The following is a 15567-nucleotide window of genomic DNA, read 5'->3' on the forward strand; positions in this document are numbered from 1 at the left end:
GACTACAGAGAATGGTTAGCAAGTGGAAACCCTAAACTCAGCAAACTTAATGAAATTTTTGCCATTGGCTGCAGTGGAGCCAAACTTGTCAAATTTCACTGATGTCAAGAAAGACTTTGGGTCTGGGAGGATGGATCTGCACGGGGAGATGCAGAGACTTTTACATTCGTTTTGCCTGCACTTTGAAGGCTTCCTTGGTGTTCACTGTGGGGAAGTTAGCACTTCACTAAGCCTAAGTAGATTTGCTGAAAGGGCTTAGTGTCCCTCGCAGAGCTCTCCCGAATGTGGGCTGTGGTAGAGCATGAGGCTTTGACACGACATGCCTAGAGGCTTCTTTGAAAAGCTGAGCTGAAATCCTGCTCCTGGTTTTTTTTACGTGTCCTCCCAGAAGCTGCATCTTGACAGTATGAAAAAGTGAACTCTTTTCAGCTGAATGTCCTGCAGCTGGGCCAGAAGTGTTTAATAACCTCAAGTCTATCAAGGCACCCCATCCCTCATGGGTAACCCACGTCTCACACTGTGGGTTCTTCCTCTGGCTCCTTCCACTCCATCCCTACCCTGCCCTGCCCTCACCCTGGCTTTCGGAATGTATAATGTCTTCCTATCGCGGAGTATTTCGACACACAAATTTACCCATAAAACAACCATGCAAAGTTGGAAACCACCGTGATCTTAATTATAGTGTAAGGATTAAGGAGTATTCAGCAATACAAAGACTAAGGGTCCTGAGCAGCATCAGCAAAAGTACTGATGGTAGGACACTACCGACATGCAGATGCCCCACAGGCCAAGCTGGTATTGGAACTATTGTAAAATAAAGCCTTTGGCCTGGGACACGAGATGTGTGTTCTCTTTCTTTGCCTTGTCCAGGACATTCTGGAGCAGCTTGGGTATGTCTGTTCATCTAACCATATGTTCCCTGTAAGAGGGAGAGGCTGTTTTTTCCTTTGCCTGTCTAGATGGAAAAAATTTCAAAATAAATCTGGATCTCCATCAGCCATAAAGCAGTAGGATCCCATTTGATCCAAGTGCTGTTGCAGTCAGTCTAAAACCAATTATTTTTATAAAAGATATCATCTCATGTGTAACCATGTTCTTCAACCACTAAGTCTCAGTCACATCTTCTTTCTCTCTGATCACTAGAATGATTTTTTTTTCTGGTACACAACACAAGATCCCCTAAATTTCTTACTTGTTCAGGATTCACTTCACGTTTGCACTAATTTTTCATCATGTTTTGTTTCACTTCTTCCCCACTTCTTTCCCATGGTCTACCACTCACTCTGTTAATACACAGCACTGTGGGAAATTAAGATCGATAATGGTGCAGTTAAAGACTTTTTAGCCCTGCTTATTCCATTAGAGGTCTAGACATGCAAGACATTACTTATTCTGTAAACAAAGTATGGATAAATGCAAGGATTATGAATTAAAGGATTAATTAAAGCCCTTAACTGTTTCCAATGTGTCTGATTTTTTTCCCAAAAAGAAGGTTCCATTGTATAATGTTTGCATATAATTTACATTCAATATTATTTGCACCTTATTTGCATACATTCTGATATTTGCAATTATATATTATTTGCTTTCACAGTGCTTGGATGTGATAGAGTCACTTACTAGGAGTAGAACTACTGAAGGGGAGTGGAGTTCAGGGGATGGAGGAATTGTATTTCTGCAGAGGGGAAAGGATTTTCTACTACATGAAAGCATCTTAAATTAAGTATCAGCTGTGAAGGAAAGGGAGGGTCTCCAAATAATTTCACCAAATCTGGACGTCTCTGCAAGGTATAGCTTTTTATTTGGACCCTGAATCACAAGCCTTAGGGATTTACCATGTTGATACACATAAAAGAATATTTTAGCCTCTGCAGAAAATACTTAAGAAATTGCTTTTCCATAGCATGGAAGAGGTCAGAAAGGCTGATCTATGGCACTTAATAAGGCCCTCATGTTCAACTGTCTTAAGCCAGAAAACCTCCTGTGCAGTCAGCCAGAAGCCTAGTTCAGCGTGGAATCAGTCTGATTTCACCTGAAAATGATGCTTATAAACACAGTATAGTGCAGGAGCCAATGCTGGTGAATTTATTTTTGTGCCTAGAGAACTGTGTAGCTTACTGACCAGCATCTGCACCTTACCTTCTTCAGCTTGTAGTGAACCTGTGTGTGGTTGGGTTTTTTGGTTTTTTTTTTTCAAATCAAGTTTTCTTACCTTCTCTTCCACTGCTGATCTGGCCAGAAACCTTATTTTCATGCTGAAGTATTTTATCTGCAGAGGAGTATAAATTTTATCTTGTGCCACCAGGACACCTTGCAACCAAGAATTTTATGGTACAGAGAGGGCATAATAAAGTTCCTCATCTTCCAGCTCAGTAAAGCAAAGCACAGAGGAATTCTCTGAGCAACCGAAGAACATCAGCATTATTATTATCACTCATAAAGACTAGTGTTCATAACAAGCCAGTGATTTAAGGGTGCTAGAAAACAATGCCACGGTGAAGATTTAACTCTGCAAAATAATTTAAAAAAAAACAAACAACAAAACCAACACAGAATTAACTAAGGAGGAATGGGAGTACTTACTCAAGTGACAATGAAATGGAAGTTGAATACATGTTTGGTTTTCCTCAGAAAAAGGAAAAGATTTATGCACATACTGAGGTTCTTTTAATGAAACTAAAGGCATGATTGGAAGAAATGGGAAAATTCCTATATATTTGTATATATGCACACATACCAATCAGCATTGCTCTAGACACTAAAACTACATCCGTGCTAGTATATTAAAGTGTCAGAAATCCCATCATCTGCACTGTTGAATTGTTCGGCTTCTCCCTGAATACTTTTGAAAGTAATCTCAAAGCTGACCTAGCCAGCCATCTAGCACTCCCCCAGACAACTCGTGGAGAGAGTTTTAGAGGTGTCAGAAGGACTATTCTCAACAGGCAGTTAACATGTGCGTGTTTTTCTCTGACCACGGAGACAAAAACTCAGCTTTGCATTGACTGCAAGCCAGGCAAAGTTTGCTTTGTCGGTAGTCCACCACCTCACATCGCTTCTCTTACACCTCTGCTGCTACCACAGCAACACGCTCTCTGACATCATTCTGATGTTTGGGCATCCTTTGGGACTTCTCTTTTTCCTTGTAACCAGGCGAAGGCTGGGTGACATCCTTCTGGCTGGAGCATCCTTGGTCAGTTAGCTGCTGAAGTTCCAGAGAGTCACCAGGAGATGTTCCTCCACGTAGCGGTTGGTGACTGTCACTTTTCCCAGCTGAAGAAAAAGTGTCTCTGTCACCTGTCTTACACTGGACAGTGCTCACCTTTCTCCCTGACTTGGCTTCACGGGGCTGCGGGTTCAGCTCCTCCGGCTGTCCTGTAGCATGTGCCACTGCTCCAATTGCTTCCATATCTGTGAAAGCATGACTTGTTAGTGCTTTACAATGATTGTAAGACCCTATCTTGATGTTCCTTACCCTTCTATGCCTTTACTACATCTTAAAGACATTGAAGAAAAAGGAGTTATTGTTGGGAAAATAATTTTAACTGGCCACAAATTTTAGTTTGGCAGAAATAAGTTGTTAAAACCAAATAAACATAACCTGTTTCCACAAATAAATATACAGCAGCTAAAACAACTAGTTTGTTCCTATTGATACACTAATACCTCCTAGAGCATCTTCCAATGGTTATCAAATTATTCAATAAATGCTTAATAATAAAGTATATAGAATACAGCTGGTTAATAAGCTAGGTATTGGTAAGACTGATAATCGTTTTAGTACTACACATCTATAAAATGCATCAACTTTCTATGAATCAGGCTGGAATATAAGGTAGAACTTTCTATTGCTGACATTTGAATCCCACTCAAGGCAAAGCCTGTAACCTGCAATGCTGTTTAAAAAATGCCTTTGAAAAATGCAAAAAACCCCAAACATATACTATACATTTTTCATGTGGAAATGAAAAATGTTTACATCTTAATAAAACAAACGGTTATCAACCACAGAGGCAGAATCACTTGTGGTGTTACAGCAGATGGCTTCCGAGTTGACAGGGTGTGCTATCACTTCAGCGCGAGATTGGCAGCCTGCTCCGTTTGGATGCTAAAAACATTTGTAAAATTCTTGCAACCCTCTCCCTTCCCCCAAAAAATTAAACCAGCCCAGACCCAAAACTTTTATACTTTTTCCAAATCCAGAACTAGTCCTAGTCCATGTATCTGATGTGTTAGTGGACAACACTGGCTTTTGCAGTCCGTTCGTCGTCAGATATTAAATGTCCTTACCACAAATGACCCCAGAAAATGTATTGTTACCACTCCCTGTTTTTCAGGTTTGAACTTGAAGTTTAACCCTTAGCAGCCTGTGACATTCAGCCCCATGGTTTCTCAGACCTGCTGCTCAGATTCTTTCTCTTCTCCCTTTTCTATAATTCATTAATTGGAACTCTATTTGCTGGAATAATTCTCCCCATCTTCATGTATTTTTTACAATTTCCCTATTTCTTCATGCTTATATTCACTTTTCCCGTTACGGAGTGTTGGTTTTTTTCAACTTGTACACTCATAGCTTTCAATTTCAGGATTGCACCTCTTGGAAATCCACTGGAAAGTTGTCAGTACATTTTCAGTAGTCACACATGTGTCTGTGTGTAACAGTTTTCCTTCTCAAGATTGCTTTATCATTAAGTAGTTGGCTGTTTTGAAGCACAAATTGCATACATCACTAGGTTCGGTTTTCTTCTTTATACACATAAACATGATGATCAGGTTATGATCCCCTATTCCAAAGCTTCATGTTAATTCTTTATATGTATTGATGCCCTCTTCAATTTCAAAGGTGCAATTTTCAGCTGTGAAAATAGATCTTTTCAAACGAGTTTGAATTAATGGAGGAGGCTAAAAGTTTTCCAGATATGAGCAGTTTCAAGGATGAAATACTGCCCTGAGATTTATATGACATAGTAATCTAAAATATCCTGATTTTTTTTTAATTAAATACAAACTATTCAATACCAATAAAGCACACGATTAACTGGATTAAGTACCAGCTAACAGACAGAGCTGAGGCAGTAATTATATATGGGAAATAATTCTCAGAGGTGGGGATGTGTGGCTGTACCAGACACTACCACTGAAGTGGAAGATATTCAGTGTTTCCACCAGTGATTTGGAATTAAAATTAAAATTGATTCCTGTGAAATTTTGTAAAAGGTGGAAAAAAAGGCAAATTGGTAGAAAAGAAAAAGGAGTTGATCTGAACAACCTAAAAGCAAGGGATGCAGACCCTATTTGCAGAGTGAGAGAATCTCTTCAGGAATACAACAGTGATTTCTGAGAGCTGGTGGCCAAATAGTTCAGGATAAGGGTCAAAAGGTACAATACCTGAAAGGACTGGAAATAGAAGCTAGGGAACGTAAGCTGTTATAGGATACAACTGTAAAATTTGCAAAAAAGAAACAATATGTTCCTCCACCTCCAGATGCTGCTCTGTTAAGAATGCATCAGTCGATCAAAAGTTATTTAATTCAAGAGAGAGATAATTATGTGAAGCTGAGGAGATTTTTTGTTACGCCAAGGTCAGACAAGGTAGTATCTTGATCCCTTCTCCCCTGCACTACTGCGTATCTATGCATACGGTTTTCTTCCTCATTTCCATCCTCAGATCCTTCTTCTGGGACAACAACCAGGGCCCCTACCTCCAGCAGACTTTACACTGTATAACCACTTACCAAACAGAAAAACTCGGTCTTGCAAGACTTACCGTGGTGATTAAAAATAAAGGCTCCAAACACTTAATTGTATTAGAAAGATGGGATTTCTTATGGGGGGAACAGCTATAAAGCAGAAACTAAACAAAAAGACTGCAGCTTTGATTTCCTCCTCTCTCTCTCCAAAACCAACAGCACTTTAAATAAGGGGAAATCAAACATTAGACACTTCCAAGTCATATGTATTAAATTCACTTAAGATATTGTTATCCTTGTTTAGATTTGAACATATCGGGAATCTTTTTGTCTTGCAACTATTCCTAAAAGACTTTAAGTGGCTGGATTGCCTTTTTCTGACAAAAAAATTCTTTCCATGAATTATTTACACGATGGCTCCAATCAACGCTATACCTGTCAGCCTCCCCAGCCAAAATGAAAGTTCACTATGTAAAGGTGCCAAGGGAGAATGGCAGCCTCCCACTGCGAGTTTATAGACAGAACTAAGTCAGCACGCATTATGTGTCAGAGCCGACATCAGACAGAATCAGATCCTTTGATCTCAGACCTCCACAGGAAGCTTAGATCTCAGACAAATTAGATAAAAAATGAATTTATAGCAGATATGTATCCTAAGGCACACAGCTGAACGCTGTGTTTTGGAGGAGTACAGCAAATATCAAAACACATAAACTGCAGAATTTCCTCTCTCCTCTCTCTCCCTCTGCTTTTGTGATAGATGCTAATTAAAAGGAGATAAAACTCCAGCTCGGCTCTTCCTGCCTCTTATGTAATCCACAGGCTTCAGTACGGAGGAGGAAAAAGAAATTCCCAAAACAGAGTAAATGGGTGGTTCAGCAGGGTTATCCGAATGCCCTTAGATCTGCGCTGTTGGCAGGTGAGACAAAAAAAAAAAAAAAAAAATACTATAAGAACATTTCACACTTGCAGAGAGGGAAGCCAGCGCTTTATGCTGCCAGCCACATGCCCCCGAGGCTGTCTGCTTTCCCGTGACCTCAGAAGAAGTCGTGTTTGATCAGCAGATGATGAAAAGACAAGTCTCGAGGAGGTGTGTGGAAGAGGGGTGTTTGTGGCAGGGACCCTGGGGAGTAAAGGGGGGGGGACGCACAGAGGAGCGGGTGGGAATGGAGCAGCTTTGGGGTGCTGGCTCGGACTCAGAAAGCCCGGCATGAAGGTCCTGTGAGTGGTGGAGGAAACGAAGACTGTGCAAATGAGCCCCGAGTGGGTTTTTCCTACCTCCAGTGCACCTCGCTGCAGTCCTCCACAGCCTGCAAACTTGTCCAGAGCTTTTTGAGCCCTGTGCAGTTATTTCCACAGCACTTGGAGACAGGGAAAAGCCCTGCTGTTCCAGGCATACTGGGGACACTGTGGGAATGTCGGTACCTACCCTACTCCAGAAACACTAGGTGAAATCATGGGCTCATTGAGCGTAAGGGGGGTTATGCTGCTGCCTTCAGTGGAGCTAGGATTTCACACAATATATAAAAAAGGAGATAAAATGACAAATAGAAAAATACTAAGGAGAATGAGGAGGTAATAAAGTGATAGAGCTTCCGAGAAGAGGTGTGCCATTGATCCTATACAAAACTATAGTTTGTTAAGAGACCTAAACCAACTCTTTTGATGTTCGACGCTTATAATTATTGTCAAACTGCAGTCTCACCTCCTGCTACAGGCACACTACTTTTATCTTCTCCTTGACTGTAGCAAGGCTGGATGTGAGTTGCATGAGGCTGTGCTTGTTTACGGGGTCCCTTGGTACTGGCCTGTGGTACATCAGCCCGTTCGGTCCTCAATTCTGCAATGGAACATATAGTTACATCACTCTCAATCTATCCTCAGCTCAGCAGCAGTTATTAATTCAAGCAAGGACATATTGCTAGTGAATTAACAGATAATCTAAAAGTGTTCTTTCTGCCCAAAAGTGGAGAGAGTTGTTTTATGCTCATACCATCTTATGTTTTGCCATTAGGGTTCCCACCTGTTCTCTTCAGTGGAGCCCTTCCTTATGTTGTCACCACGTTCAATAACACTAGAAATTCAGACCTTATTGCAGCTAGTGCTCATGGTGCAGTTTAGGAGGAAGACTCTTTAGAAGTTACTCGAAAGCAAAAGTTTGGAGAAACTGTGAGAAGGTCTTGAAACTAGTGGGAGATGTCTTATTAACCGGGATGTGCATTTACTCCTCCGCTACGGGTTACCTGTACCTTTGGCAAGGTCACAACTTTAATTAGCGTATCTGAAAGGCCAAGTTTTTGGTAATTTTCAACATATCCAGCAGTTTGAGGTGGCTGTTTAGCAATCAAGCCACCAAGAGTCACAGTCACATCCTTTTATCTTCAGCTCTTTTCTTACACAAATAGACTTCTGCCTTCTGCAGTGGGAAAGCCTCCTTGAGGTAGCTTATATTTGTTTTAAGATCAATGCTAAAAAGAAAGCGACCTTAAGGTAAATTAGTAGAGGTGTGGATTTGCTTGGGGGAGAACTCCAGAGGAGCTGTAGCCCTCCCATTACCACCTTGACTCATATGATGCTGACAGCGTGATGTGAGCATGACTGTGCTGCTCTCTCTGTGGCATTCGCACTGCAGCTGTGTCTGGTCCTTGGTCAGCACCAAGGCTTTACATATCCTCACCACAGTGCTATTTTGCTATGTCATCCTTCATCAGGAAAATGCAGTGGCTGAATGGATCATTGAAATCATAGCAAATATTTCCTCCCTTTCTCAATTCCATGCCTGCGCTATAGGAACCTGATTTTCATCATGTTTCACATACAGTTAACACTCTTTCCAGACAATACCCAGGCATCTGTTATAGGCACAAAACTCTATAACCTTGAACTACAAACTATACTGCTAATTACTAAACTTCTCAGAGCTTTCTCTGAGTGCCATTGTCTGAACCCTGCTGTGGCCACTCTGGGGATTTGTTAAACAAAATAGGGAGTCTGCAAGTATAAATTTTAGTGGGTATTTCCAACTTACTGTTGCTTTTGCTCTTCTTGAACCAGCAGAATGCAAGAGCGAGGATGAATGCAGATGCTGCTGAACTCAGTATGACAACAAGGATCATGCTGGCCTTCACTCCCATGGGGACAGGGAAGACGGTAAATGGCTGAGACAGCACAGTAAACTTGGCTCCTGAGAATTTAAAGCAGTCAGAGTTTACTACAAAAGTAAGAACACTGGTTTCACAGCTAAAACACCAGGTTAGAGCCTTTCAACAGTGATGCTGCTGTTAAAAATGCATGCAGGAACAACCCAGAAGTCCTTCTATCTCCAGATGCAACATTAGCCAACAATATCTATTTAGGTCTGAGTACCAGCACAAACCAAATGTGTAACAATACTTCTCCAATGTAAGTTTCAAGCTTTCAGGGCTGCCTGAAGCAGAGGCAGCTTCGTTGTATTTAATAATCCGTAATATTTCTTCCATGAATTTGTCTAGCTGACTCCCAAACCCAGAAAATACATTCACAAAGTATCTATTTCTGAGGCCCAGACAGATCAGATCAGATCAGGCCCAGACAGAAAACATGAACATTCTTCACAGCAAGACAAAGAAACTGGCTGCAGTGAGAAATGTGCCAAGTCATACTCAGTTTTTGCAGGCTATATATTATTCATATCAATGTAACTAATGGGGAACTAGAAACATTCACTAGCATTAAGCTTACATCCATGATGCAGAAAACTCAAAATGAACTTGTTAATATTTTCCACCATGTCAATAATGAGCATTATAAATAAAAAATGTCAGTGTCCTTGCTGTTAACATGGTAAATATTTAGTCTCTCGATGCTCACAAGCTTTGGGTAATGCTCTTCGCCCAGAGATCCTGAAGTTTTCTGTAAATGAAGTCAGAATCAAGCCAGCCACTACTGATAGTTTCTGTGGTCAAGAGTTCATGCCATGTCAGCATCTGAGCTTCAAGGACTGGAAGATGCCTCATACTGCCCTTTTAAAAATCAGAAATATAGAAATTTTTTTGTTCCCTGAGTCACTTCCAAAACACATTTTGAATGGAGATGTGCCTGGGAAGGACAGGAGTTTAACAAAACTGGCCCTGGCCCTCTCTATAGACTGATTTGAAGGGTGTGGATTAGCACATCAACTCATTACCTGTCTTAATACCTGACTCATTATCGGTCCTAACCCCACAATTCTAATAATTTTGATGGATGGAAATTTCTTTTACTTGTTTGAGTTTCACTTTTAATAAAAACCTAAAAGCCTTTTTTTCATCAATTCATTAAAAAAAATCAGAAACACTGTCAGACGGAAGCTTGGAGACTAGGGTAAGTAGCTGTAAGTACTTTTATCTGAAACTAATTAGATTTGTGTCAATATTGTCCACTTGAACAAAGCAGAGCTTCATCAGAACAATGTGGGAAGCATGTTCCAATTGGGAAAAATTTGCCTGCAGGTACAAACACATATGAACTTCAGTTGAGAGGAGAGAAGTAATCTCACAGGTATCAAGGACTCTACACAGACAGGTGCTTAAAGGTGCTTTGCACTACTCTAATAGTTTGTGAGTAGACTGCTGTTGGTTTAAATGGAAAGTGGATGGATCAAGCCCATTGGGATCCATATCAGTTAAGTGAATATTACTGTAAAACAAGGAGCAAGACTATGCAGCAGTGCTATGAATAGTCTACTCTCCCCAGGAACTACCACTAAAACATTTGGAATTATTGCATTCAACATCAGCTGCATCTTCTGAGCTGTCTGCAAATAGCAAACTATGCCAGGGTACCCAAAGAAACCTGGTCATGTAAATGTATCCCAAACATCTACTGTTTGATTGTTTAATTTTTTGTTTGCTTATCTATCTCAAACAATAAGCAAATATCTTCAGTAAGAGTCTGGCAGTATAAAAGCCTTTATACTGTCTCCAGCACAGTTCCCAATTACAAGCAAGCAAAGGGGATTGCTGCTTTGGTGTGTACTTTTGCAATGCATACTAAAAGTGTACAATACTCTGATTTACACAGGTGACACCTACACAGACGTATCAGCCATCCCCATTGCTAGCTGTAAACATCTCTTTGCAATACTCTGATGGCTTAAATGTTTGATAAAAAGGATCTTCGTTTGACCTTTGTTCAGAGGAAAGATTTCGTGACTTCCCTGAAACAGCTTCCAAAACACACTACATTAAGCTATTTTTGCCACTAAAGAGTCGGATCCTGTGAGGTGCTGACTTTCCATCTGCTCTCACTGAAGTGAAGGCAATGGGAGCTGCGGGTGTTTGGCAGCACACACCCTCAAAAATAGACACATGTCCCCCTGGTAAAGGCCCACCTCCAGGTAATCACTGCACCCCACTTCTCCCTTTGCAAAGCCATGGGCAACACTTGATGTTGATTAGTCACTTGTGACTAGGAGAAGCAAAGGTTTCTCATTAAAAAAAACCCTGGACGTTCATTTAATCCCTGGATAAGAAGGGATTTCTTGGGTTACAAATCCTATCCCATGCTATTGTGTGCACCATGTTGTACAATATCATCCTTAAGTGTATTGTCCTCTATCCAACTGCAGTTTGATCTGCTCTCACTATTCATACCTATTAAGACAGGCTGTTCAGAAAAATATAGTCTAAATGTTAATAACCTTCTTCTAATTTTTTAGCTCAGATTTTTTCATTAGCCACTTCCACTTGGCCACTTCACCGGTCTGATGTATTTTCCCTCTCTGTTTTTTTTGGCTGAAAGAAGCCATGTTATCTTGGAGTTTTCTCATTGAAAATGTTCAGTCTGTACCTACTCCATTTTGAGATCATCTCTGAACATGCATAACCAAAATTATGTTCAGTGCTTCAAAGGAGTACTCATCGGGGCTTTATGCAGTGGCACACACACTGCCTTACCTCTCCTGGAAATATTTCTGCCTGTCCTTCCTAGGCTTCTCTCTGCCTGATGGGTCTCAGTTTATAGAGAGAGAGAGAGATACACCTATATCTATATCTATCTATGTCTATATCTGTATCTATATCTGTATCTATTTAGATATATATCCATAAATCTATTTATGTATGTATGCAATATCAGAATAGACACTTCACACATGGTCTTACAACACCTGTATCTTTGGACTACACGCCAGACAGCATGTTCCTGCTTCTCCATTGACTTGCCTCAGCAGTCACTCCGAGAGAAGAAACCAGCACTTTGACCCCTATATACCTTCAGAGCCAGATTTGTAGATAAATTCAGGCCCCCAAGCAGCTGGACTGATCTTGTGCAGATGCCCTGAGGCTTTCACAAGCCAGAGTTCACGTGGTGCCTTATCCCCACGGTGCCAATGTCCCCCTCAGCTGGTATTTCTAAGGAGGCATTAAGCACACCTGCCTCTTCACCATTACTGGAGAAGGCTCAGAGGCCTCGTGCAAGCTGCACGATCCTGGAAGTCCCAACATCATCTCCGTAAACTCTCGGGATACCCCTAGCAGAGCCCAGTCCTGGAGGCATGCTCTGAATGTACATAACCCGTTGCACCCATAAAGATGACCAGGTGCGGACAAACGGTTGGTGAAAGGCACTATGAAAATAATTGGGAGCACAGATGGAAAATTTCTGAACACAAACAGGAAACAAAGAGGGAATAAGAGGACTCAATTTATAGGAAAAAGCTTGCTCTGACAGCTTACCTGACCTTAAGTACCTGATTCCTACAAGGGATACATAGCTAGGGAATCTAGGGAGAAAGAGGCACCTCTTTCTGGCAATACTTCTCTATACTAACTCATCTGGATTTTGTGGATCTTGCATGAATAGCACAGGAATCACCCAGCTCTCTTGCTGCCTGGGTAATGCCAACTTGGACTTGTAACAGAAGTCAGGCTATGTAGAGGTTTGGCATTGCTCCACTCTGAACGAGCTTAACTCCCTTTTTACAAATCCAGACCACCTGTAGGTTTTGAGTTCAGTTACCAACTCAAAAAACATGCAGAAAAACAGAGCTTACCTGGAGGTGATGTGACAGTGAACACAAGTTTCCAGTTTGTGCCTGAACTGGAGACAGCCAGGCTGGAAAAGCTTGCACATCCATCTATGACCTGCACTTGGGTGAGCCCTGCAGAGTAAAAGAAATTGCATTGCAATTAACAGCATCCAGATAAGTATCACCTAAGCCCCTCAGAGAGTCCCTGTGACTTTAAGGGAACTTCAGAAAGCTTAAATTCAGTGTCCTTCCTAATTATAAACTCTTTGTCTGATCCCAGAAATTTCATATAGGGTTAGGTCTTCAGACTTACTTGGACACCAAATTCCTGATGGACTGGAGAACCTTAGCTTCTGAATCTCTGTTGCTTGAGCTCATCGTGAAATGGCACTTACTGTACATATCTATATCGTGGGGGTGTAACAAGAATACAGATGTTAAGGGGATCGAGCAAAGGTAATGGGAGCTATATAGATACACTGAAAAGTTCCAGATGCTCATCTTTTTGGTTTAACTCATGTCTTGTGTGACCAAGTACATCACCAAGGTTAGGAGAGTTTTAGTGAGAGACTGAGTATTTTCTGTCCTAAAGGAATGGTCTCAAGGAGCCAGCCACTGCAGCTAAGGGAAAAGAGCTGACTGTTTTAACCCTTTTCTGATTTGTAGGTGTTTCACCCTGTCATTTGGGGCATATTAGCTCCTGTCCTACTGTTAAATCATTTTGAATACTTCTCCAACCCTCTCAGACACTTTGAAAGTGATTTGGCCATGAAAAACGTCTGTGGCGACTGCCCTGTGATCGTACAGGAGACACTTTCAGTTAGAAACCTCGCAGAGGAAAGCTCCGTGGAGAGCATTAAAATGAAACCCGGGAGAGCCTGTTTCTCCATCACTTTACGTCTTGTACTAAGCTATCAGGGAATGCATTCTGACCCAACATTTACACTTGCCATGGTTTTTATTTTTGTAGGCTCTTTTTGAAAGTTATAATTTATTTTGTAACTGGATCTCCATTTTATTGTGTGTATCTTTGAGCAGCAGCCAAGTCCTGGCCTTTGAGCAATGCTGACCAGGTCTGGGCTTCGTTCAGGCTCTTAGGGTGAGAGGGGTAAAATCCTAAAGACTGACAAATTTCAGAATGTTGGTTCAGGTGGGGGTGAGAAGTCAGAACTTCTTGGGATGCTGGACTTGCTCCAGTGATCACAAACACAGGCTTTCGCCTGCTCAAAGACAACATGTAATAACCATTTGCTTTATGAAGCAGGTGGGTTGACATTTTATTGCCGTTAAGCAGCACAGGTGAAGGTACATAAAGCCTGAATGTGAGGAGGACATTTCTACTCTGCCATTCCGGTGTCCAGGGTATTGAACAAAGTGGTGAAGTAGCAAACCTCTTTGTGAGACATCTTGCAATCACAGATGCATAGGAAGGTTTCAGCAGGTGGAGACAAGGCTTTTGACGGTAGGCCAGTCTGCAGGACAATTTCTCCCTGGTTTTATCCCATTATTTGTGCCTACACCTCTAGGATACAAACAGTGCCAGGATCTGTTCTTTGGCACTGAAGAACTGGTATGCCCTGGCCAAACCTCTTAAACTCTTACAGCCTCCAAACAGAGATGCTGCAACGCAAACTGCCTACTGAGATTAATTCCTTGCTGTGTTGAGTTCGGAACCATGGCCAGAAATTGCCTGAGACAAGGTTCTGAGCAAAAGCATGCCACATTTTAATGATCTAGCAACAGAAGTGATAAAGTTTCCCCTCTCTGTGATCTGGTACTACTTAATTTACTAATATCCCAGTCAGTTTTGGCTACATATATGTTTTTCTACTTTTGTGCAGCATCTAGCACACCAAATACCCAATTTCATTGTGAGTCTCCAGGACCAGCTGTGATAAATAGGCAGTAATTTACACTGTGAATAGACTTGGTGGAGAGCTGGGAATCTAGATTTCTCTATTTGCTCCAGCCTGACCCTGGCTCATCTATTTATCCACTACACATGTGATCCTCCTTAGGACAGTATCTGCCCAGACTACCAAGACTTTTCTTGGCTCTGATACTCACTGTAACACTGCTTTTATGGAGGGTCTTGTCAGCTGCGTTCAAATACTTTATAATTGCCATTTCTAGTCTATGATGAAGCCTGGAGTACTGTACTGTACTTCTCAACAGAGACTATCTCAGCTTTTGGGCACATATGCTTCAAAGCTCAGAATATTACAGATATATATGGGAGTCTTCACAAAGATCTCTCAGGCAAGCTGGTATTTAACATAGAAGCAAGCTAATTTGGAGCTAAACTACTTTCCATGAGGCAGTTTGGCTGCTGTCAGATGAAGCAGCCTCAGTGTGCTAGACGGGACCCATTTCGATTAAATGCTGCTTTCATATGCTTCAAAAGACGAGTGCAATAAGGACGTTTGTCAAAGGAAAAACTGCAGCAAACTATTACATGCAGAACATCTGTACTACGCAGTTCTTTCTTTGCTGGAGTTTATTGACTATTAATTTGATGCATGTATCTTTTAAAGAATGTGAAGTGCATTTCTCTTCGGTGACTTCCTTTCTTTTTCCCCCTTTTTTCTCCTTCTCCCTCTCTTTCTTTCCATCTTTCTTTCTCCTCTTTATTTTTCTCTTCTGTCTTTTTTGTCGTCTTCTCTTTCTTTTCCCTTCCTTGACTCCTTCCTTCCCTTCTCCCTTTCTCCCTTCCTTTCTCCCACTGTTAGCCAGTAGCTGATCCAATAACCTGTGGTTCATCTAGACCCATGTTTCTAAACCTGTCAGATGTACCACCCTGAAAAGGCATGAAAAACAGCAGAAAAGACCAAAGGATTTTTCTAACCTGTAAACCTGGAACTACCATGAGGTAGGAAGAATGTCTAATTA

General features: G+C 41.4%; 1 protein-coding gene across 1 annotated transcript in view; it reads right to left on the reverse strand.

Moving 5' to 3' along the window:
* Positions 1-3017: 3017 nt before the first annotated feature.
* PKHD1 (PKHD1 ciliary IPT domain containing fibrocystin/polyductin) overlaps positions 3018-15567 on the reverse strand; it is a 260367-nt gene continuing 247817 nt past the window's right edge. The window contains exons 62-65 of the mRNA XM_049818774.1: positions 12703-12810; positions 8719-8874; positions 7396-7530; positions 3018-3411 (exon numbers count right to left, since the gene is read on the reverse strand). Coding sequence (XP_049674731.1) covers positions 3062-3411; positions 7396-7530; positions 8719-8874; positions 12703-12810 — 749 coding nt within the window. The 3' untranslated portion in view covers positions 3018-3061. The remainder of the gene's footprint in view (positions 3412-7395; positions 7531-8718; positions 8875-12702; positions 12811-15567) is intronic.

This window comes from Accipiter gentilis, chromosome 16 (genome assembly GCF_929443795.1).
Source record: "Accipiter gentilis chromosome 16, bAccGen1.1, whole genome shotgun sequence".
NCBI lineage: Eukaryota > Metazoa > Chordata > Aves > Accipitriformes > Accipitridae > Astur > Astur gentilis.